At 27.2% G+C, this 25,630-nt stretch overlaps 1 protein-coding gene across 1 annotated transcript in view; it reads left to right on the forward strand.

Annotated features, from left to right (window-relative positions):
- LOC107446429 (Egl_like_exo domain-containing protein) overlaps positions 1–24,802 on the forward strand; it is a 36,067-nt gene extending 11,265 nt beyond the window's left edge. The window contains exons 3-5 of the mRNA XM_016061069.3: positions 637–881; positions 4,109–4,306; positions 14,545–24,802. Coding sequence (XP_015916555.1) covers positions 637–881; positions 4,109–4,306; positions 14,545–15,016 — 915 coding nt within the window. The 3' untranslated portion in view covers positions 15,017–24,802. The remainder of the gene's footprint in view (positions 1–636; positions 882–4,108; positions 4,307–14,544) is intronic.
- The last annotated feature ends 828 nt before the right edge of the window (positions 24,803–25,630 follow it).

The raw sequence follows: 25,630 nt of genomic DNA on the forward strand, positions 1-25,630 counted from the left end.
AAAACTTTGCTGCTAATTTTAATAAACTGAAATCACACCCTGATTATGACAAAAGATTTTTCTCATGAGACTATTAATAATTTATGAAAATAAATAGTTTGTATTGTGTTTATATAATAGCAAGGCATAGTGCAAAACTTTTTTTCATGCTAAAAATGTTTCTGTTATCTTATTTTTTTTTTTTTATCAAAAATCTTAATAGTTATTAAATGTTATTTTTAAAAGAGCAATTTGCATCAAACAATAGAATTTCATTATTTTTCAGACAATTTTTTTAATATTTTATTTATTTAACTGTAAAAACTGTTTCATTTCCTGACAACCTCCTGAAATTTACTGTTTAATAAAAGAAGAAAAAATTGGATTTCAGGAATTTTGATTCCCAAATTGATGTCGCACCACAATCAGTGTTAGGTAAATTCAAAAAATTTTTTGAAGCTGAATTTTATTTTTAAATATTGTGTATGTCAAATAGTGAAAGTTTAATTGGAGTGAATGGTTATAAGTAAAATCCTTGTTGATTATTTCATTACAATATAGTTAAAAGTGTAGTTAATTTGGAGAAACATTAGAAAGAAATACATATTTTCAAATAGTAATTTATGTCAGCTCTAACAAAATTCATTTATGTTATAGGCTGCACATGCTGTTTTGCAACAACAGGATGCAGGCAAGCCTGTATACAAGGTCAAAAATATTTCATTAAATACTTTATGTAGTACTTATGGTGGACCAGTTAATCCACGTAAAGATCAAATGAAAAGTCTGTATCGTAGGGATCAAAAATTTTGGAGCCGCCGCCCTTTAACCGATGATATGATTTTTCATGCTGCATTTGACGTATTTTGTCTTCTTCCCACAGTCTATTTCAATATTAAAAGGTATGTATTTCATAGGTTCACTACTAGAAATCTAAAATTTAATATGTTTGGATAATATGATTTTGAATTATTTTACAAAGGATAGGACATATAAGTTATGGAAATAAACTTTAAAAACTTAAGAATTTGTTAAAACTTTTTTATTAAATGTGTTAAAAGTACGAGAAAATTAAACAAACATTTAATAACAAAATTCTGAAATAATAATTTTCTGATTTTTTTATGAGATGTAAAATACAAAAAAGCATATTTAATTTAGTTAACCATTTTTAAACGCTCAATTAAGAAAGGATATACCAAATAATTTGATAAATTCAGATAAAGAGTATCTAAATACAATAAATAAAATTGTTTTTTTTTTAACTGCATTTTTAACTATGTTCCATTTTTGAAACTTTGGGGTTTGATAGGGGCGTTTTTTACTGATGATAGTCACTATCTGCTCAGCTGTGTTCCATTACCTATCTTCAATCAGAACTGAATTTTCTCAACTTAATAGTCCAAGAAATTGTGAAATATTATTTTGGGAAATATATAAATAATTTGGAACTTTTTTAAAAGCATAATATATTGATTAGCTATTCTACATATTCTCGAAGAATAGTTTATAAAATATGTCAAGAGGAGCACTACTCTGGACAGTTTTTCAAAATTGTTTCTCAATTTTTCAATTCCATTGGTTCATCAAATTTTACTTTCTAATCTCACTTTATATTTGGGCTTTCACTTTTTCCTTTTTTATTTGCCCTTGAGTTGGTATTAGATTTGATTTTTCACTACATCTTCTCTAATATTATTTTTAAGAACAATATTTTACAGACATAGAATGGAATAACGGTCTCTAAGTAATTTTTATCTATGTTTTCTGTACCAATTAAAAACTTCTAGTTCATTAGCCTCTATCATGACGGTGATCGTTTTAAATTAATTAGTGGATTTATGCAGGTAGCATTGTTTGAATTTTTGACTGTTACAGATACATCGTAATTTGGATGTATTAAAATGATAATTGTCTCAGAGAAATAAGTAAAATCGTTTAAAAAAAATTGATTTATTAATTATTGAAGATGGCCATAATTCAAAAATATGAAAATAATAAAGAAAAGAAATTCCTTAAAGGGATCAAGATAAAACATCTTTTTTACACCGAGAATTTTAGTTCATTTTTATATTCAATGGTTGGGACTGGGAGGCCCAAAAGGGCACCCCCAGTTGCCAAAAATTGGAGAAATTGAAAGTGAATGAATTTGTTCGGACACTTAGGAGCACGGGGAAGAGATCCAAGGTTGACAAATTATCGAAAGATGACATAGCCAAAATTAAAGCCAGCCCTCGTAATCCATATTAGGTTTGAAAATACTTTGGTGATTGCGAATCGCCAATAAGACTGTGAAAATCAGTATAACCATGTAACTGAGGCATATCTGTGGTAAGAAATTAAGAATAAAGAGTTAAAATAGATTTTTGTTTTCAATAAGGCCTGACAGTGAATTAATGAGTCTACATTAGTATTGAAAAAAAAGTTAGCCGTTACATTGATCAATAAGCAGAGAATAGAATATTTTATGTTCGTTTTTTATAAAAATGAACTGATTGATTTATTTTAATTCTAATTCAATTAATAATGATTAAAAAAATTAGTTTTAAGAAATGAAAGAAATTTTAAAGGCTAGGAAATATGTAATGCCTATTGTGGCATCGCAGGCTCTAACAGGCAGATATCTACATCTTCTAAATCTGAATCATAGAATGTTTCTAATAATGTCATTATTTATGGATTGTTATGCATCTCTTAGACTTGGGAAAGCAAAATTTGTAAATGAGACAAGAAAATGGCATGATTCTCTTTAACTCATTCTGTAACAACAAATTTTTATGAACCACAAGAATCAGGAAGGAAAACTATCAATGGTAAGAATCTCTTTTAATACCATTGTTGGGAACAGATTGAAAAAATAAATAGTTTGATAAAATTAAATGGTTTTTAAAAAAAAAAAATCTGAGCATGAATGAGTGCATATCTTGCAGTTCTTTTGAAGTATAAAATCTGTCACTATTATTCTATTATCAACCACCTGCAAATTCATGTTTCCGATCAAAAAAAGTTGACCTAGACACATTCATCCCCCTTTTCTATTGGAACACTATTATTTACCTTGAATAAGTGTCAGAATACCAATTGAATAAAATGTACTCTACATAACTTCATGAATTACTTGATATCTAAAAATACAACCCTAGAAATGCCAATGTTAAAAAAAAAATGAAATATTTAGGTTTAAATTAATATTTTGATTTTAAATTGAAATTTTGAATTTTGTGTATAACAGAGCTATATTTCGATTTGTAGTAAATTATATTTATTACACCCTGGCGAAAAATTTACAAATTACACCAAATTTCAAAAGTTCATAAAAATCAAATAATTGTGGAAACGGAACTTAACTAAATGTAAAAAATACTTCATAATATAAATTTTAAGTCAATGAAAAGCAATATTATTCAGACTTTAATTTCTCATTAAATTCAAACTCAAAGTCTTTGTTCCAGTTTTTAAACATCAGTAGTTAAACGGTTGAACAATAGATCAACTTGTTAAACAAAATTTAGGAAAGTGACAGTAGCACAAAAATTTCAAATTCATCCAAAAATCATAGTTTGTTCAATGTTAAAATGCGAAGTGGATATCACAACATTATCTTTTTGTTGTTAAGAAAAATTTTTTACTAATTTTTTTTTAATGTAATCAAAATCGTTTGTTGTACTTTTTAACTAAAAAGAAGTATAGCAAACAATTTTAATTACATAACTGCTTTAAAAGCTAATATAAGCATTGTTTGAATTGTAAATTATTCTTTGGTATCCAATCAAAAAATTTATGAATTTTAATTGCATATTCAATTCCCTCTAGAAATCCTAAGCATCTTTCAAACACCTGTTTTCTTGCTAGTTCCCCTCTCAAAGTCTTTCATGCCCCAATGGGATGGAGGTGTCAATGCCCAAAATTGGAACCTTTAAAGGTCTAACTTAAAGTCTAACTTAGTCCATCTTTATAATAAATAAGTTAATATATTACATTATAAATGTAAACATAATAAGTAATTAATATATTGTAAATAAAATACTACCCAATATAGTAATCTAATTTTGTATACTGAGTGGCTTTTCATACATCTTTGTAACTTCATTTCACAATAATTTCTTATTTAACTTTATTACATTTTTAGTTTGTTGAGATCCGATTCACTTCCTATGCTAGAAGATCTTTGTTATGAACAAATTATGACTTACATTCGTCCAGATGAAGTTAAATCTTCTAAAAAACAGAGAAAAATTGATATGGAAGTTTTAGATCTGAAACAGAAGCTGAATTCTGCTCATACAAAACAAGTTGTTCTGAGCAATCGTGAAATACGGTTACTTAGGTAAGTAGTGTACATTTTGAAATTTACAGTAGGTAAACATTTATTTTAAATGTTCAGTCGTCAAAAAGGAAATAAGATATCACCCTGAATAACTTTAATCCTAATGATCGAATTTTCATGAACTAAGTGTCATTCTTAATGGTTCCTGGGGGGACCTTAAATATGCTCATTAATTAGTGCTAACTATTAATTAAGTTACAAAATCAGGTACAAAAACATACTTTCTCTGAATAAGTAAATAAATATATATTTTCTGACCCTTGAAATAGGGGGGGGGGAGGGTAGACAAAATTTCCAAAAAATTGGGTTGCAATAAAGATCTATATGTATGGCAAAAGTTTTAAAAAATGCAAAATTACCTCTCCATAGAGGGTGAAACAATTGAAAACAACCATAAAGAAACTGAATGAATGACAAGACGACAAAACATTGTGTTTCTCCGTTGCTAAGCAACCAAGAAAAGAATTTTTGAGGCTGCTTTCTAGGAAAAGGAAGCAGATTGTTTTTTTAAATCTCTTTTAAAAATAAAATTTGAAACGATTAATAAACTATTTATGATTTTCCAAAATTTTAGAATCTCAATGTTTAACTTTTTTTCTGACATTAATTTTTTATTAAAGTTGTTTTAAACCCAATTGTATGAAAATTTTGTACTAAAATCAAATTTACGTAAGATATTATAAGTTTATGAAGAGTTGTAGGGCTAATTGCTTTTACACCTCAGTTCGAGTCTCATTGGTTAGGAAAAGAAAAAGAAAAAAGAAAAAAATTTAGAGGGCCCGAAAAATATAGCAATTCTGATGCACAATCACAAGGTCTTGTAAAATTCACAATATTTCTTTTCGATAAAATTGAAAAATTTGGTAAATGTTAAGAGGTATTTTAAACAGTTTCAGGATCACTGTCATTGTCCTCATTGTCCAAAACGTGTGAAACAATTTCAGAAATTGTAGCTCGTTTGTTGGCTGCAACATTTTCCTAGAACTCGAGAAGGGTAATGGCCTTGTAAGGAAGTTAAATAGGCTTTTGTTAAAAAAGAACTCCCCTCACCTGAGATAAAAATGACCTTAAGCGATAACGATTTTTAAAACTTGACCATATATCCAATAATTTGTAACAAAGAATTTCTATTCAGTGAGCCGGGATTTTGGAAAAGTGACCTTATATGCGGGGTGACCTTATATGCGGATGACTTTATATCGAGGTCTGACTGTATATATATATACAGTAGAGCGCCGTTTATCCGAACCCTTATTATCCGAACGTCCAATTATCCGAACTATGTCTGAATTTTTTTTTTTTTTTTTTTTGAAGTTTAGAATACTTTTCAACTTATCAAAAATTTTTCTAAATTTCTAAACCATTAGATCTTCCGGCTGAAAAGATGCCAGGTTATGCAGCAGAAGAAATAGAAAAATAGAATACTGGTGTCGAAACACTGAAAATGTCCCAGGATTTAAAGTTAGATGATGAAATTGTTGCTGAAATTTTGAAAGAAAATTGGAACTCCTCAGATGAAGAGGAAGAAGTAGGTGATCAAGTTCAAGATAGTGGACCTTCTCATATAGAAGCATTCAATTCATTAGATATTGCAATAAATTAGTTACAACGTCAAAATGATATTGATCCAGTTCAGTTGATTTATTTAAAAAGAATTATGGCTGCTCAAAAAAAGAGCATCTTCTTTGAAACGAAAGTCTTGGCTGGATTTCTTTTGCAATGGAAAATATAGTAAAATGTGTTAAAATCAGTAATTGACAAAAAAAAAAAAGTTAGCTGAAATATGATTAAAAAAAAGTTCAAGATGAAAAAAAAGTAAAAAAAATAAATTAAAAATATTTAAAAATTAAAAAAAAACTTTTAAGCAAATCTAATTTAGATNAACTTTTAAACAAAGCTATTTTAGATAGTACTGCCAGTCCTAAACCTGGAAAAAGTGTGAAGGGAAGTTAGGGCATGAATAATAATCATTAAACTCGATTTAAAGCAACTTTCCAATTATCCGAATTTTTCATTAACCGAACCACGTTCAGTCCCGAGCAGTTCGGATAATCGGCGCTCTACTGTATATATATATATTGTATTTTTATTATAAAGGGTCATTTCATTCTGACAAATATTTAAGTTGCATGTTTTTCTTGAATAAGCATGATTTGCAAAAAGCAACCGTATCTGAAACTGACTGTTGCAAACATGTCCTTCCATTAAACCCTTTGTTTGCGATCAGTTACTTTTTTATCACCAAATATGGCTAAAAAAAGCTTCTTTGTTTTATTTCTTTATTTGCAAACTTATTTTATGATTCTCACCCTCACTACCAACATTTGATACAATAGCCTCATTTTAAGAGGAGGTCCTTACGAAATTAAAAATGTAGCAGCAAAACTAAGAAGATGTATTTTATTAGTCTTATATTCACCACAACATTCCATATTTAATTTCAAAAATTTGTAAATTTGTGGTCACGAAATATTGGGTTTCAAAATTTTAATTTTAACGATAACTTTACAATTACGATACTGATACCACAGTTTTCTTATCTATTAAGGGCATGCAAGTCTTTTAAAAATATTAAAATACGGATGTTTGCTACTACAAGCATAAAAACTTAATTTTTCTAAATGAAAATTCAGATGAAAGAAAAAAAAAAGTTTCAAATCTTTGAAAAAATGGAAATTCAGAGCAAGAGTTGGCGTCAGTGCCCTGAGGTCTCTAGCAAATTACAAAGTAAACTTTACTTGGAGTTTTTCGTTGCATTTTGCAGTTGTATTAAATTAGTCAGATATTGAATATATCTTATTATACTGCTAAAAGATGTTGTTTGAGGTAAATTATTTGTATTTTTAAGTTGAAAGTTTATAATTGAGAGGTATATAATTCAAAATAAATTCCTTATCGCTTAAGTTATAAAGTTGTAATCAGCATCTGATTTTATTTTTAAATCTGGATTTTTTATGTATCATTGTAAAAAAAAAACTAAACTATATCTCAAAACTATTTGCGTTATTAAGTCTTTGAAGGACATTTTTTTAGTAATTTTATGTTAAAATATATTTGAGATTGAGATTTATTTCTAAAAAAGAAGTTCATTGAGTCTGTAATATTATTTCATAGTTTGCCTAAAACTAATTTGATTCTTAAAACCTTTGATGGGTTGTACAATTGTACCTATAATAAGGAATTCATTCTGTGCTTATAAATAATAACCGAATTTATACATTCTGTTTGTAACTAGAAATAAACTTAATAGAAAGTGACGAATTGAAAAAAGCATTTAATACATGAGACAAAATATTTCCCCAGTTTTGGCCTCCCTTCTTGACCACCCACTACACTTAACGATTTCCAACGTTTATGCATTGGTTAAACTACATTACATTAGTTAAATAATCTTTGGCTTAATTAATAGAAAACTGTGAATAGAGTCAAAATGTTTGAATTTCTTCCGATAGGATTTAAGTGGATACCCTTTGAGCATTTTGAACATTACAAATATTGTAAAACATAAATTAGCTAAATGCCATAAAACTTCTCATTTTTTAAATTTAAAAATTATATAAAACAAATAAATGTTTTGTAAATTTATATTTTGATTATTTAATGTGAATAATTTATTCAGTGTTATGCATCTTTTCTTATCAGCTCTTTTATTTCAATTGGTCTTATTTCAAAAACTCATAAATTTTGACATGGAATTCTAAATTGCGGGAATTGGGGGGGGGGCTATGTAGTGGATAAATTAACTCATAAATTGTGCTAAGTTATTTTTTTATAATTTGCCAAAGTATTGTTACAGATGCGCTCTTTGAAAAAATTATTTCAAATCTTTTAAAATGTTAATTTCTTTAACTATGATGTATGTTAATTGTAAAAAAAAATTTCAAAATTTTGACTCAAGCAAAAACATATTGCGGCGGATCATAGTGTTTAAGTAGCAAGGTTAAAGAATTAAAAAAAGGTTAAATGATAATAATTCATAATGACTTAGTTTTTTGCTGCATACCAGGATCAAGGTTTTTGCTTCATTAAGGGAAAACTGATGGTCAATGGGAAAATTATATAAATAACCATTTAAAAAAAATACACATCCCTTGTAACATTTGTAAAATATCAAGTAATTTTTCAAATTAGAATTTCTAAAGAAGTTACCTACCTAATATAAGAGTCCACTCTTGAAACTACCAATCATACATAAAATATCCTACTACCCTACATGGGGACTCAAGAATTTGCACTTCATAAGATTTGCCAATGATATTAAGTAAACTTGGTTTGCAGTAAAAGGAATGGATATTATTTACACACTCATTTCGTTAGTTTATTAAAAAGTATAATTTAAAAAATTAAAAGAAAGGAAAATATAGGTTTATAATACCCCTAATTAAACAAGAGTAACAATTTTTACAGTTTTTACACTACTTTTTTAACTCTGATATTCTTATGAACCAACTTCTTTTGTCGAAGATTTTGTCCTTCTTTTTATTATTAGTTAAAGCCAGCTTATGCATTCTTGTAATTTTTGCATTTTATATTTGAAATTTTAAAGTCGAATGACATGCATGAAATGACCCCTCATCCAAAGAATCAAAGTTGCAAGGCCGATCATTCCGAAAAAAATTAACTTCTCCGGATCAATCAAACAACTATCAATGAATCATTCTTCTTCTTCTTTCCTTATGAAATATTAGATCACAATTTGTATTCATAATTTCTTTAAAACATGCATTAAAACTATAATTATAGGTTATTTAAGTAGAAAAAACCTAATGTTAAAAAAAAGAACAAGTTTTGAGATGATGATTCTAAAAATGGCACTGTTTTGGAATCGTTTCACAATTTTCTGTTTTAATAGCTGTTTAACAAAATAAGGCATATCGAGTATTTTCCTGGCAAATTTTTTCAACATTATCCTTTTTAAAAGAACAACTTAAAGTTAACGGGCAAGAATAACTGTGAACGTCAAAGTAAAATTGTATGCCCGTAATTATTTGTCCATTTAAAAAACAAAGCAAACTGTTGTACAGTCAACCCTGCTTAAAGGAATACCATCGGTTCCACCCAAATCTATGCAATTAAGTGGGTTATTCGATTAAAAGGGGAGTGCAATATCCAATCTTAAATTCTAAATTTTTGCGAAATTTTACTTTATGCATAGTATATTCCTTTCAAAGTAAACGTAATGCATATTATAACGTTTTGATTAAATAATCTCAGTTTTATGATCAATAAACAATTATAATTAAAACTGTCTATGTTAGTACCATAAAATATAAATGCCATTTAAAGTTACATAAAAACAAAGCAATGTTAGTGGAAAGTATAATATAGGTACTAAAATATTATTTGACCCCTTCTGAAAAAAATCTGTAATTGAAGACTGTTTTTATACCCGTTTAATTCATCAATTATCAAAATTAGATTTTTCACTTCAGTTTCTACTAAAACTTTTATGACTTGCATATAGTCCTTTCAAATACATTAAGAATTCTTTTTTTTTTTAACTTATTTTTTTCTAATTCTTGAAACTTGAGAAATTTCAAATGAATGTGCCATTTTAGTTTTGGATTTTTTGAAATTTATTGTTTCCAAAATTCACTGTTCTTTTCCCCCTTTAATTCAAATCATTCCTTTTTGCGCTCAGCTTGTAACCAACTCAGAGTTATTCACTGGAGTAATCAATGTTTATTCAACTGTAGAGAATTACACACTGTATACTAGTGTGTTAGGTTTTTCAAACTTTTTCTTATCAAAGCTAATAGAGCACTAGGAGGGGACAACAAGTCTTGATCCCAAAACAAATAACTTTGTACCTTTTTTGCATTCTAAATGATGTGTGAGTGAAGTAAGTTAAAAAGGGGTAAAACCCCCTTCATTTACTTTAATGTATAACTGGCAGCAAGATTTGATTAATTTTTCAACTTTATCCCTAACACCCGTTTAGACCAACTAATGAACAGGAAGTCTCTATTGAAGTGACCATCTATTCTATCCTTATCTTAACTGAAAAACGGAAATTCCATTTTGGCTGGTGAAACATTTCTCAAAAATAAGCAAATTTTTTTTAATTTTAGTACCTTTTCTTTATGCAATTACGCGGGGACAAAAACCAACAAATATCCATTTAAACGGGGAAGTTTAACATTACTTACATATAAAATGATTTGGTTCCATTGAATTTTATTCGTATAAGCGGGTTATTCGATTATCCGATATGAAACTAAATGGGGACAACTGTATTTTTTTGCTGTGAATACATATGTATTTACTTTTTATTACTCAAATAAATAAGAAACAATAAAAGCAACAATCAATAATTTTGATTTCAGCAGAATATTCTTGATTTCCTAACAAGATTTAATACTCAGCTAGCTGACAATAATTGTAAGTTTTCTTTCAATAAAAACTTGACAATAATATAAAAAGGAATTTTATTTTAAAGGAAAGCATAAATTAAGGTACTAAAACAATTGATTAGTATATTAATGGAAAAATAATATACGTGGTAGCGTAAAGAATAAGATTTTGAGAAATGTTAAAATTTAATTAAAAAGCTGGTAAAATAATTCTGTGAAAAAAAGTGCAGACAGGTAGTTAACAAATTTATTTTAAGATTAAGATGATATATAATATGTTGAGAAATTTTAAGATGCTTAAAAATGTTGGCTACGTATTTGTATCAATAATTATAAAATATAGAATGTAGAAATTGATAAACATATTATTCCAAATCTATGCATACATTTGTATGTTATTGAAATTGTATCAATTATTGAAAGAAGAAACTAAAAATAAAATTAAAAAGAGCTGATGTATAAACCCAGTCTATCAGAAACATTCTTTTATAAAACTCAACATTTGTTGAATAATATGATTTTGAATAAAATGCTCTCCTGACCAAACTAAGAGGACCATTTCCCCAGATTGCGGCAACCCCCTTTATTTTGAAGATTAAGAATCGAAATATGTTTAAAAAAATGTATGTTTATTCAGAGAAAGTATGTTGTGTCTGATTTTGTAACTTAATTAATAGTTAGCACTGAATAATTTGCATATTTGAGGTCACCCCCCGCAACCATTAAGATTGACACTTAGTACACGAAAATCCGATTATTAGAACAAAAGTTATTCCGGGTGATATCTTTTTTTTTTTGCCGACTGTACATAGTAAGTAAATATATATTATGAAATATAAATGTATATCATAGTTATATATTTTATTAGATATAGTTTCATTTTATGTGAACTAATTTTCAAACTGTCTTACCATTATCATCGATTTTCATTGACTCTGGTTTCTGTGAAACAAAGTTTTATGAAGTTTCAGACCAAATGTCTAGAGATTGGTTTTGTTCAAAATACCATTAAACCTAAGCAAATTCTGTGTTTTTTAGATTAAAGATGGTAACTGACTTTTGTTTAAAAAAAATATTTGACTTGAGTTTGAATTCTCACAGCTTGTGTTTGCAAATGGAAAATCAATGACGATAACTACTAAACTGCTTAGGAGATAAGGGCTATTATGCTTATCACTGACGTATAGGTGATGTAAGATGAGAAAAGAACAAATAAATATGGAATAATAAAATTTTATTGATGATATTTGTCTGCAAGAGAAAAAAATGAAATTTTGAGCTTATTTTACTGACAAACAAAAAAATTATATAAAATGAGTTTTATTTAGAATTATGATTTTGGCAATATCTCACACCTACAAAGAGTGGAATTAAAGGGAATATCTATAAGGGACTGCATTTCTTCAACTTTTTTAAAAGAGAGTATTCCAACTACTAAGTTGTTTATGAGGGAAATAAGCTACTAGAAACCCTTCTCCCGAGAATATCCCACGCATTTTCCATTGGGTTCATATCTGGAAAATATGCTGGCTAATCCATTCGAAGGATTTTTTTCTCCAAAAGTATAAGTAAATTATTTAACCCTTTTATTGTAAAATTAAATTAGTAAGCTGAACATGATGTTGCTTGATTTTATTATCCATTAAGAGGATTAATTTACTGGTTGCTGCAGCTTAAAAGAGCACAATAGGTTTTTGAGGATTTCATCTCTTTAACACTGAGCCATTAATGTCCCATTCCTGTTAATGTGCAGATCAGTGTGGCCAATTCGGACCCTCTCATGCTTAAATTCAAATTTATTCAGAGATCCACGTTCATTTCAGGTAATAATTTGCCTATGTCAGGTTGTATTCAGACATCCTTGAAGATCATGATGTTTCTCTCAACTCATCTCCACCTGAGATGTTTCTATGCTATTCTACAAGTAGCACTGTGATTTGTCATTAAAACACAAATTATAGATGAGCAAGCATACAAACTTATACGGAATTGGTGGTTGTAGTTGAATCGAAATTCTGGTGTCTGTAGCCATTTAAAAGTGCTGCTACAGTAAAGTCGCATTCATAGTGTATCCTGACTGTTAGTGTTAAATACTGATCTTCATTTTGTGTGGTTGTAGATGTATAACCTTCTGATATTTGAGTAACATTTGCAGTTTCTAAAAATCGATTCCTTTATCTGAAAATTACATTTCAAATAACTTCCATTACTTCCCCCACTGCAGATTGTTTGACTCGCCTATAAATGACCAATGTCGTTCCAGGTTACTGATTCAGTTAATTTTTTCTGAGACATTGTACTCATTGGCACAAAGTATTTAATGCATATCCATTTGTTTTCAATCTACTTCTACAGAAGGGATATTGTAGGTCACTTTCTACTCTTTTTCTTAATGATGCTTTGTTTTTGATGCCACTGTCAAAATTTGCATATTCTCAACTTTGTTGGTATTATAATTTTCTTTTTAACCCCCTTTATTTCTTTTCTTTATGAATAGTGATCAATTTAAATTTAGTTTTTTTAATATCGAACTCACAATATTCCCCAATTTTTTTAGTAGTGTATAAATTACGTATTAGAGTTAGTATTCAAAAAATTCAATAACTTTTAAGAGCTTTTTATGGTAGTTTTATTGCATGAACCTGATAATTTTTCATTTATGAATTTAATTGATCTTAAATATAACTTAAATAGATATGAAGCATAAAATTGATCTTACATCAAAATTCTATCTTTTGTAATGAAAATTTGTTAAATATAATAATATTAATATTTTTATTCTTTGAGTAAATAAGAATTTTGTTATGGTGAAAAATGTATTTTTTTATGTATTTTTAATTTAATTCCTATTTTATGTAATGTAAAACTAAATAAATAAACATGCTTGATTTCAATACTCTTTCTTATAAAATGGATTAATGCAATTATAATGAAGTTAATAAAATCTACTGGAAAAAGAAATTTCATTTTTTTCTCTTTATTCAAATTTTTTTTGAAAGATTCAACATTATAAAAATACCTTATTTTAAGCTCACATTTTCATTAAGCTATATTAGGTGACGATTTATTATATATATCTCACATAGTTATTTACCATCTTAAATAGTCGGATTTTATTATGAAAATTCAAACGAAAGCAAGAACGTAATGGCTTTCTCAGAACAACGATTGTAAATGAACGGCTGATGGGCAAAGATGAAAACGAAAGTAAGCGTTTTTTGCTGAAAAATAACTTAACAATTAGCTTCTTAGAAAAGTAATAAAATTTTTTTTGGGAGTTATAAGGGATTCTGAATGTATTAAGATTTTAAAAGACATTGACTGTAACTATCCATTAGCAATTGTTTTTCTTTTGAAATAGAAGTTATAGATCTAATATTGTACAGAAAATCCATTTTGCAAAAAAAGAAAACAGTTTTTTTTGTGTGAGACACCTGAAAAAAAGTTGCGAGTTTATTTTAGGCTTAGTCCACTTTGGTAAACACTTCTTTATAACACTATCCTATAATATAGGGAGTCACATAATTTTCGCATGCTACTTTTTAGGTTTTTCTGGGGAATATGTGAGAAATTTTTTTCTTCTTTATTTATCTTTTAACTGCATTAAAGTCCACAAACTAGTGTCCTTTTTATTGTAAGAAAGATTTTAAAATGTAAACACTTCTATTTAAAGTTTGCATATTTCACATGATTTATTCCTATAAATTAGTATTCATTACTTTGTAAAGTAGTTATTTGTCCAAATTTTCATGAAGTAATTTTTTAAAGGCAGTGATCTTTCTGCAAATTATTATAATACAGTAAGATAAAATATTATTTGGAAGATTGTTAAAATTTTTATAATAATTTATAAAATTATGTTCAATCTAACATTCAATTATTCAGGTATCTAGAACTCAGTCCTCAGGATCGTGCCAAAATTGAAGGTACACCAAAAGTTGCTAAGAAGTTAGAAAGATTACGAAGCAGAGGTACAAGCAACGATTCTGGATCTATTCATTCTGGCTCCAATAATGATGATAATTTTTCCGAAGATAGTAGTGTGGACAGTAATAAAGGAGATTATGAATCAAATTATAGCTCCTCACCATCGCACTCACTTTCAAACTATCGGGTTGCAACTCCTGAACTATTGCTGAATGGTAGCTCAGAACTGTTTAATAGCTGGTCTCCTGATGAAAGTAGTTGTAGCCATGATTGTGCTTGTGACTGTCATAAAAAGCTCACTGTATCTCCCCAGAAAGCACTGAGTGCTCAACTTAGTAATTCAGCTTCTCAAACTTTGTCAACCGGTGACATTGTTATCACCAAAGTTTTCTTTTCAGAAAATGAAAAAATCAATGGAAGTAAAGCTTAATTTTTTTTCTATGATTGATATGCTGAAAGATAAATGTTGCTATGCAAAGCATTCCAAAATTTGATTGTAAGTTCTCTGATTTTTTTCAGTGCTTGAAAAGTTCTTTTGTCATTTAAAATGCCTTAAAAAGATCTTCTTGCAATGTAAAAGAAAAAAAAAAATTTTAATTGCAACATTTAAATTTCAGTTTATCTTATTTTAACTTTTATTGACACTTTATGTCACAATTTATTGTAATAATAGTTTTACTTAATATCAGAAATCCCATTTTAAGTTAATAACATTTAATAAAGCATAAAATCAATTTTCTTTGGCTAAATGGGTGTATTGAAATAAATGTTTACAGTTTTTATGTTACGAAATCCAAAATTATTTTACATGAAAACTGTGTTAACCTTTACTAGCATCTTATGATTTACAATCTTGTTGATAATGATGAATTAAAATTGTGATTGAACATTAATGTCAATTTCATATTATTATATAATTTCTTATCATATAGGATTGATCACTCTTTGTTGTGATGCAAATCATATTTTGACAAGTTTTTATTCATTTTCCTTAATCCATTGGCGGTTAAGTGAAAGAGCAAATTTAGGAGAATATTTCTCCCCTATCTACTATTTCTTTATCGAAGTACATGGAAAAACTGGTTTTGCTCTGCTAGAAGACTGCAGGTTAAAATTCGGCTTTTTACGTGCAGAACCATCAGTGGGTTAAGTTTGTTTAACCTTGAAATACTAAGATAAGTTATGGATCACTTCATATTTATCAAATATATTTTAGTATATTTGTTATAAATTTGTATTAAAATCATATTAAGATATTAATGATTTCATGATATAAAAATGATATATCATTGATGATAATTATTCTTCAAAAGTGATTAAATTAAAAATATAATTACTTTGATTTTGTGAAAAGTATGGGCTATTTTATTTATTCATAATTTTTTTGGACATTTTAATTTATATTTTCTTTTTTGTTTTTTTCCCTCAAATTTAATTTAAAACAGTGAAAACTTTCCAGTAATTTAGCTATTTAAATAGAATGAGTCTTGCTTTTTTTCCCCATCATATATTAAAATAAAGAAGAGGCTATCATTTCCTAGTGATAGAAAGCTTCATCCGACAATTTAAATAAAAATAATTTTTTTTTAAATAATAATTTTTTTTAAGACTTTTGATTTTATATTTTTTATTTTTTTTCCTTCTAAAATTCAATTCAAAAGAATGAAACCTAGAATTTTTTTTCCCCACTACCTTAGCTATTTAAATAGAATGAATCTTGCTTTTTTTCCATCATATATATGTATTTTAAAATGAATAAGAGGCTGTCATTTCATTATTTCCTAGGAATAAAAACCTTTATCAGAACACTTCATGAAGTGTTCCATTGTGATCCATTGTTTTGATGAAATTTTCGGAAATAATTCTTTGTTTAAGATTGGTAACAGTTAAATAAATTCTTTGATTTTCTTCACAACAACAGAGGTACCTTGGTAGAGATTTTCTCTACCCATTTTTCTCTCTTGCCACTGTAATAGAAATTTGTATTGTTTCTAAACATGGAACAATGTTTTTGTTATTTCTAAATAATGCGGCTATAAATTTTACATTTTATTTATAAAGTGGTAGCTAGACAGACTATAGTGATCTACTAAATTCAAACAAAAAATTATAGAAATTGTATTGACAATTTTAGCCTGGTTTTACATTTCTGTTTTAGGTTATTAGTATTTTAATTAGATTTATTGTTTTGTTGCACTGCAGATTTTATTTATTATATATTATGTATATATTGCGTGATATTAACTCTTTAATCCAATTAATCATGACAGATATTATTTATAAATTGACACTCATTACTAATGACTTATTTGCTCCTTTATTGATAAAAGCAGCTATATTATGCATGCATATTTGTACACATATACTTACTGACCTCATGTATTTTTATTTATTTATTTTTTACTTTTTGGAGTTGCATAGAACTTTTTATGACTTTTAAAGCTCTATTCCTTCATTATTATTAACCGGATTTTTAGCTGAAGATTCAGACAATCATTTTGTTTCATGGTCTTTCTAATAATTGAGTAAATGTAGTTCATGTCTATTGCTTATAAGTAAAACAGGTTCTCAAGTAAGAATATTTTCATTCATTTATTGATATTTAAATCCCGAAATTAAAATTATTTGAAATAGGCTTGTAGTAGATTATCTATAAATTATTCTCAAGCTGAAAAAATAAAGTTATGATTAGATTTCGGTAAAATTCTTGCTTGATGTGACTTGATATTATTTTAAAAATAATTATAAAGTAATTAACTTGCAATACAAAGTTTTTCACTTCATCTAAAGTCTATCCATGTATTTAGAGCTGTTGTGTGTTGGTGAAATATTTTTGGTAATATTTATATAAATGTCAATTTTTTGTGCTGATTTCTATAAAAATAAAATAAATAAACAATAAATAGAATAATGGCCTATTTATAATTTTTTTAAATCATAATGTCTTACAATTTTAATTTTTTTAAATGTACAAAATTTAGACTGATAGGATTAACTTACACTGCTCTAATTTCAATATGTAATGAATATTACTTCATATTGTTGGAGTTGAACATTAATAATAGATTAACTATAATATATAAAATGTATAACATTGGATAACACATGAATAAATGTTAAGTGTTTTAAAAAGGAAGCTGACATTATTTGGTGTAATTATTTCGTACATGAAAACAGATTTCTATTAGTTTTCTTTGAAATAAGACTGCTTCTGAAATATGTGACAGCACTTCAGACTGAAATGCATGTTTGTTGTTTCAAAAGTTTGCTGGAGTAAAATTTATAAGCTGATTCTGACTATATCTTACATGGAGATTCCAAATCAATTGTTAAAACAGTGTTTATCAACTTTTGGACGTAAAGTCAGACTAATTTATGAAACTTTTTACTTTCACAAATACATAAGCGTTTTTGTGTTTGTTGTTCAGAATTTTTAAAAGTCAACTTTACTATACTGAGGTAGAAAAACTTTGTTTTTCTCTCTGCTCTATGTTTGAAGATACAATGCTGCTAAATTATGAAATATTTGTTTTTTAAACTTCAATTGCTTGAAATTTTTAAACTGATTTTGACTTTTATTTGTCATGTTCCTTTCAGTTAAAATGAAATTTTCCTTTTCGTCTTTAGAAATTCTGCCTTTTGGGATATATTTTCTTGCTCAAAAGCTTAGATAAATTACCAAAATTAGGTTTGTTCAAGAAATCTTTTTTCAGATTTGGAACCTTTACCCAAAATGTAGCAAAATATAACACCAAATCATCAATAACTACAAAAATTGTTATGGTTGATATAGGTTTATAGGTATAGTTGTACTGAATATCCAACTAAAGAAAAAGTTAATAAAAAAACTCAATCCGTTTTGAAAATCTGGTATCCATTTTGAATACAATGTCAAAATCAGGCATCAAATAAACAAACAAATGAAAAAAGTTGCGGGAAGTGTCAAGCTTAATATGTACTAAACTTTATAATAAGTTATAGGCCAATAAGAAAATTTACTTTAGCTATAAAACTTTTTTTGAAATATTCAGAAACTATTTGTCCTAATTGTTAATGTGGGAAAAATGTATGCTTCTTTCCTTATTTTTCAGTTTATAATTTTAAAAATTTTTTTGAAAGTGATTTACAGTAGAGCCCGGATTATCCATGGATAGCAAAAATTGTGGATAAAATCTCAAAAAGTAGGTGGAAACATGAAAAAATAATTTTGAAACGTAATTATTCTAATATAAACATATAACAGAAATCTATGTTCTACATCTAAATCACTTAAGCAACAATTGATAAAGAAAAATTTAGTACATCAAACTTCATAACTGATTTTATACATAAATGTTCATATATAAAAGTGTTCAGTTACATTTTTTTTAAGAAAAGGAATCAATGATCAGAGCAATCACTCGCAATATAATTTTTGATGTCTTCCCGCAACTCGCTGATAAACTGCACTGGGGATCAACTGTTTATACTAAAAATGTGAATTAAGTAAGCCTGTTAAATAAAAAAAAAAATCATTGGTAACATTTCCTCTAATTTTCTTATAGTTACTTGGTTGTGTGTGAAAATTTTTCAAACAAAAATTATTGAAATTGGTAGGCAATTATCACGGAAATAAAAGAGATGTTTGTGATTTGTATCACAGAAATGGATAAGATATTCTAACTTTTGTAAGGCATCGGACATTTAATACCTCATAGTGAGTTGCAGTCGACTGTTTTGGTAAGCTAATCTGTGTATTTCTTGCCAGTGCAATTGGTTAATGAAAGAAAAATTAAACCTGTCCATAAATACCAAGTTTTTTCACGTTTAATTTTGTTCTTTGTATTTACCACTTTTTGTGATACAAATAATTTTTATTTAAAATTATGTGTGCACAGCTTTGAATTCATATTAGTTATATTTGTTTTTAAAATTTTTTGAAAATTAAAAATAACTAAATAAAAGATTCCGCCACTTTTTAGATATTGAAACAATATTTTAATTTTGTCATTCTTAATAAAACAAATGCTTATTTAACGGCAGCATTTACTAAACAATGTTGACAGCCCTGAGTTTTAAATATTTAACTTTTTCTGAATAAATGAGTTTGAAGTTGAACAATGCAGTATTTTTTTTTTACTGAGCAGATAGCAAGGTGGTTCATCTTAAAGGAATCGTTAATCATTACTTTTATTTAATATTAAAATTTTTTCTAAATCTACTTTAAAATGTTCATAACTAGTCGAATTTAGCATTAAGTATTTTTATGAAGCTATGTTTTTTAATTATTTATTTTATTTATTTTTTTTTAATGGCCGGCACTTGGAGCTATTGTCCATTGGCCACAGAAAGTGCCAGAACTGCTAATTCTCTTTTCGTTACCCAGTGGGCACCTGTGGCGAAGCCACGGCGGTGGAACAGCGTCGCCCACGTCACACTACCACAACCCGTTTATAGGGTGGGTCACATTCGCACATTCACACACAAAGGAGAAAGGACATAGAACACAGATAGAGGGAAAGAAACATCCATGCCTTGCCCGGGATTCGAACCCAGAACCTTTCTGATGCAAGGACAGTTCCCTGCCCCCTACACAGACTGGTCGGCTGTTTTTTTAATTATATAAATGCATAATTTCAAGCTATTTATTTTTGTAGATTAGACTGAGGAACAAATTGTTTGTTTCATTTATATAAATACTTTCCTAGTACTCATACAAATATACTATAAATGCTCCTTCAAATGTAAAATTCGTTTTTCTCTTAAAGTTAATTTTTTTTTTAAAATGACATTTTTAATCTAATTATTGTCCGAATGCAGAAGTTTAAAATGTTATGTGTGACAGGAGGCCAAGTAATTGCTGCCTCAAACTTCTTTTGGAGTTATGTAATTTTGGAGGGCATATCATTAGTATTAAACTTGTATAAGATCCCATTCCCAAAAATGTCATACATGCTAGGGATGCTTCCCTAATATGACCTGTTAAGAAACTCAAAAAAACAATTCATAATAGGGGAGCGTCCCTAGCTGCATATGACGACATTTCCAGGTATGGGTTCATACGCAAGTTTTAATCCTGATGATGTTCCTCTAATTCTTTTAGAGGTTTGTCACAACGTTTACAATAAATACACAAAAGATATCATAACTCGGAGAGAGAGACTGATTGTAAACTTGAAATCAGGAAGGTGAAAATATTCAAGAGCTGTTTAAAAAATCTAATGCAACAGAAAAAAAAAGTTCCCTAATGTTATTAATAGTGTCTCAAGTGAAACATTATGTCTTAAGAATAATATATATTGGTAGGATTATTATGCAATTTTAATGTTGTATTTAAATCATTTAGCTAATTTTGAAGAATTAAATTGTTGCGCAACTTAAGTTTCAGAGGAAAAGTTAAGGATTGCTTTATGAGTTTTAAAATATAAGAGATTATCGCAGTTAGTATTAAAAGATGTGTTCAATTATATTGCATGATAGAGAAGTTAAAAAATAATAACAACCAGAGCTGTTTGCTGTCTTTTTGACATGAAAACTATACTTGTAACATTATTTTGAAAATGTAAATATAATGCTGTTTACAAGCGAGGGGAGTATGATTTAAAAATTGAACTGAAAGCAGTAATCTGAGATGGGTTCTTTTTTTAGATTTCTTTTAAAAAATAGTTTTAGAAAAACTATTAGAAGTTAATATTGATAGTAGGAAAACAATTTTATATTCTATACTTATGAAATATCCCATTAAATATTTTAAAGTTCCACCTTATTGTTAGTTGAAATTTATGCATCTCAAATTTTAATTAAAGTGCTTTCATGGTTAGAATTATAATTTATGTATTAATGAATGAAAGGGTGGAGAAATTTTTGCAACAGGGCTTCCTGAACTGAACCCCTTAGAAAACCTGTAGGGGTATTATTAACCAGTGTTACATGGACTTGAAAACAGATTTTATCTGTAATAAAATTGAAACAGGTTGGCTTAAAATTGATTTTAAAAGCCATGCCAAGTCTAGTCCTTTCAATGGAAAGCACTGCATTTTATTTGATTTAAAAAAAAGGGTAATGGTAGTAACTCTGAAAATTCTATGCTTTATTTTCTCTGAATAAATTATGTCATTAGTTCTTAAACTTTTGTGATAATTTAAAATTGTAAAAATATGTATAAATTTTTCTGTTTTGATTTTTTGGACATTGCTTTTTGTTTTTCTTGTTCCTTTTTCTATCTAATCATTACATCTTTAGGAAAAAATATTTTTTAAAGTGGATTATTTTAGTATTAATTAAAATTTTTTATCATAAATAGTTTCCAGATAACTAGTATTTATACTATTGGTTTTCAAAATATTAGTGTTCTGCTATAGTAAAAAAAAAAACTTAAGAAAAAGTACATATTTAATAGTTTTCTATTTTTTTCTTTATTTTTTTATTTTTTGAAAAGCAATTTAAGGCCACATGTTTTGTCACTGGTTTTGTACTTCTGTAATGACACAAAAATTATTATTTAACAGATATGATTAGTGTAGAGCGAAAGATTTACTATTGGGATCATATATAACGCTAACAATTTGGGTTCTAATTTATTCTCTGTCAGTTGAACTAACCTGCTTTGATGTTTGAATTAACTACATTTCTTTGTTAATGTAAATTTTTAAATTAAAAAAAAAGCATTTCTTTGTTTCTCTTTCAATTAAAAAGGTTGTTCAATTAAAAGTTATAGTAAAAAAGTCTTCCATTTTTTTATGCATATCACAATTAAAGGATTAAAGCACAATGATACAAAATGTTTGACTGTTGGAATTTTTTTTTAACCATTAATTTAATAATTGAGTTTAAACCTTGTACTATAATGTTTTAAAATTTCAACCATGAAATACTTGTGGTTTTAAGAAAAAAGTAAATAGCTGAATATTTTGTTGAAATTGAATTATGACCAAATTTGGTATTTCCACAGAATGAATATTGATGATTTGTTGAACAGTTAAAGCTGCCAAGTCAATAAGATTTCCAATTTTATTTTTTCGTTAACTTGAAAATATCTGTTATCTTATTTCCCTTAAAAACCACCTACATAATAAAGTAGCATTTCATAATTTTTTCAGTTAAATTTATTTATTCAGTTCATGTTTTATAACTGTAATCAATGCAGTTTAGATATCCATTTTATACTATTATGAAATACTTAAATTCTGTTATGAATAAAAAAGGTCATCTTTATTAATTTTGAATTTCAGTTTCATAATAAGAATTTTTTATAACTTGGATGGGATTTATTTCATGCAAATTTATCACTTAATAATGCCATAATATTGACTTTCTGTAAAACAAATTTGTAACTATTTTCTCTCTAAACTATTTCTTTGTATTGTTTTTATGTCTCAACTTTTTCGAAAACTATGTAGCTAATTATAATCTTGAGTGAAACTGTTTTGCCACAGATAATTAATTTCTTGATTCATAATATATATTGATTTCAGGGGCAAATGACTGGAAAAGAGTATGCAAGTTGGTTTTTTTTGCCATTTGCTTAAAGATTTCTGAAACACTTTTTATTATGCAAGACATTAAAATGATAGTTATCTTAGGCTATGAAGCCGTGACCTTTTTTAGACAAAGTCAAAATGGCATGAAACAAAAGTATTAGGATGACCAGAAAGTAATGTTTCTGCAGATATCAATTTTTGTTTATCATTTATCAGCTCCTTGTGAACTTCAAAGCCATTCTAATGATATTTTCAGATTAAGGTGAATTGTATGTCTATAAATAATTAAATCTTAATGTTGTTTTTTTGCATTTTGCAATTTTGGGGAAAATGCACAGTTAAAAACTAACCAGAAGAGGTGCAGGATTGTTATGTTTTTTGAATTTTTACAGAAGTAACTCAACATTTGCTACCATAATCATAAGTGACATTTATCTAAGTTCATTATACATCTGGTTTGGTAATTTAGATTTTTTATCGATCTCAAAAAACGAACTGTTCTAAACAATTGTGTGTTACGGGTTGCAGAGGAAATAATTTATTTTGAGAATATAGAGGCATTTTCAAACACTCTTGGTTAACCAATCAAAACGCTTGCAATAGATTGTTAATGAACTCTGCACTATCTATCTGGAGGAAAAAAAACTCTTTAATTCACCACATCTAACTTATTGCTTCAGCAGCAGAATACAGTAACAATTTTTAATGTCTGTACGACTAGAGATTAAAAATACATCCTTTTTGACGGTCAAAAATGCAAAGAACAGTGGTGGCTGTCTTCAAATGAATTACCCTAATTAACTGCAAAGCCAAGTTTACATCTCATATGGGTGCCAAATGTTCAAAATGCCATCTTCAGATATTTTGCTCAAAATCCAATACATTTTTAGTTTTTCAGCATTAAAAATTTGCAAATTAGGTGACAAAAGGTTGTTGATGTTAAAAATAAATTTTTTTTAATAATTATTAGTTTGAAGTTAATGTTTTTTTTAAAAAAGAAACATTATTTTCCACTCCTCCTAATTACATGAATTTTTGATTTGCAGATGTTTAAACTAAACTTACTAAGAACTATAATGAATTGATAAAATTTCTAATATTTGATGAAATAAGGTGCTTTTAAATACACACACATACACGCATATATATATATATATATTATTATATATATATATTATATATATATATTTTTATCATTATCATTATATATTATATATATAAAGATTATATCTTTTATTTTCCGGATTTTTAAAATTTTTTGTCCTTTTTTTCGGATTCCCCCCCCCTTCCGGTTTCTTGTTATTTTTATTATTATTATAAATTTCCCCCCCTTCTTTCATAGTTCTGTAATTTTTACATTTTGAACTTATATATATATATATACATATAATTTTTTGAATTTGGCATAGTGAATGACATTTGTTTATAACATCAAATGATAATCTAGTTCGTAAAATATTCAAATTTTAATATTTTAATAATTACAGCATCTGATTAGTGGATAGAATGTGCATCTTTTTAAGTAAGCAAAAAAAAATTTTTTTTTAAAAGTGATGAAAGACCTTTTTATCTTTTATGATTAGATCTTTTTGTTGTTAATAAATATGATATTGTGTGATTTTTTGTTATTTAAATGGTAATTTGGTTTAGGGCAAGGAAAGCATGTACTTCTTATGCTTGTTATATTTATTTGAAATACTCAGAGCTTTGTGTGTGACAGTTGTAATAAAGATGTGATATTATTTTTATCATTAAAACTTTGTCTTTTACTTACCAATTAGCTCAAATTTTGAATATGTAAAATCTTTAAAAAATATCTCAAAGTTGTTGAAGTTGAAAAAGTTTTGTGCTATATTAATACTAGTAAAATCTTATTTGAGTTATTGTGATAAATTGTCAAAAGTATGATATCGCAACATTTAGACAAATTTATTTGTTAATAGTACTTAGTTACTTTAATAACATTTATATCCTACAGTTATATACAGCTACTTATAAAAGCTTCTTTGAAAACATACAGAAAAAAAAGGATAATTAACTTGGATAGTAAAACCTGAGAGCATAAGTATTTTCTGTGTTTTGAATTTCATAATATGCAAAAGATTCATTATTACAAATTTATTTAAATTTATGAAGTTTTACTTTTCATTTGAAGTTTTAATTGAATAAGTGTATCAACTTTAATTCAAATTCAATGTGATTAAAGTTAAAATTAAATAAATTTCTTTATTAACAATGTTTGTAAAAGTGAAAAAGAATTTCTTCGATACTAGTTCTGGCATAAAATAACCCTTTTTATTTTATTTTTGTCCTCCTGTGCACCCTTTTGCATTCTAACAAAAAACAACTTTTTTTTAAAATTATTTTATTAGTTATTGCGATTGGACATTTTTGACCTCTCTTTTATAGCAAATTTTGATGAGTGACCAAGTTGTGAATCTGGTGAAGAAATTTCAGTGATTCTTTTTTTGGATAACACTAAGTGGCTTTATTCTGTAACCAGTGAGATTATGAAGAGGCAGGTACTGTAATAATCGTCATTCAGTGCTGACATCACAAAATAATATATCTCTTATTAAGAAAAA

This window comes from Parasteatoda tepidariorum, chromosome X1 (assembly GCF_043381705.1).
Source record: "Parasteatoda tepidariorum isolate YZ-2023 chromosome X1, CAS_Ptep_4.0, whole genome shotgun sequence".
NCBI classification, from domain to species: Eukaryota; Metazoa; Arthropoda; class Arachnida; order Araneae; family Theridiidae; genus Parasteatoda; species Parasteatoda tepidariorum.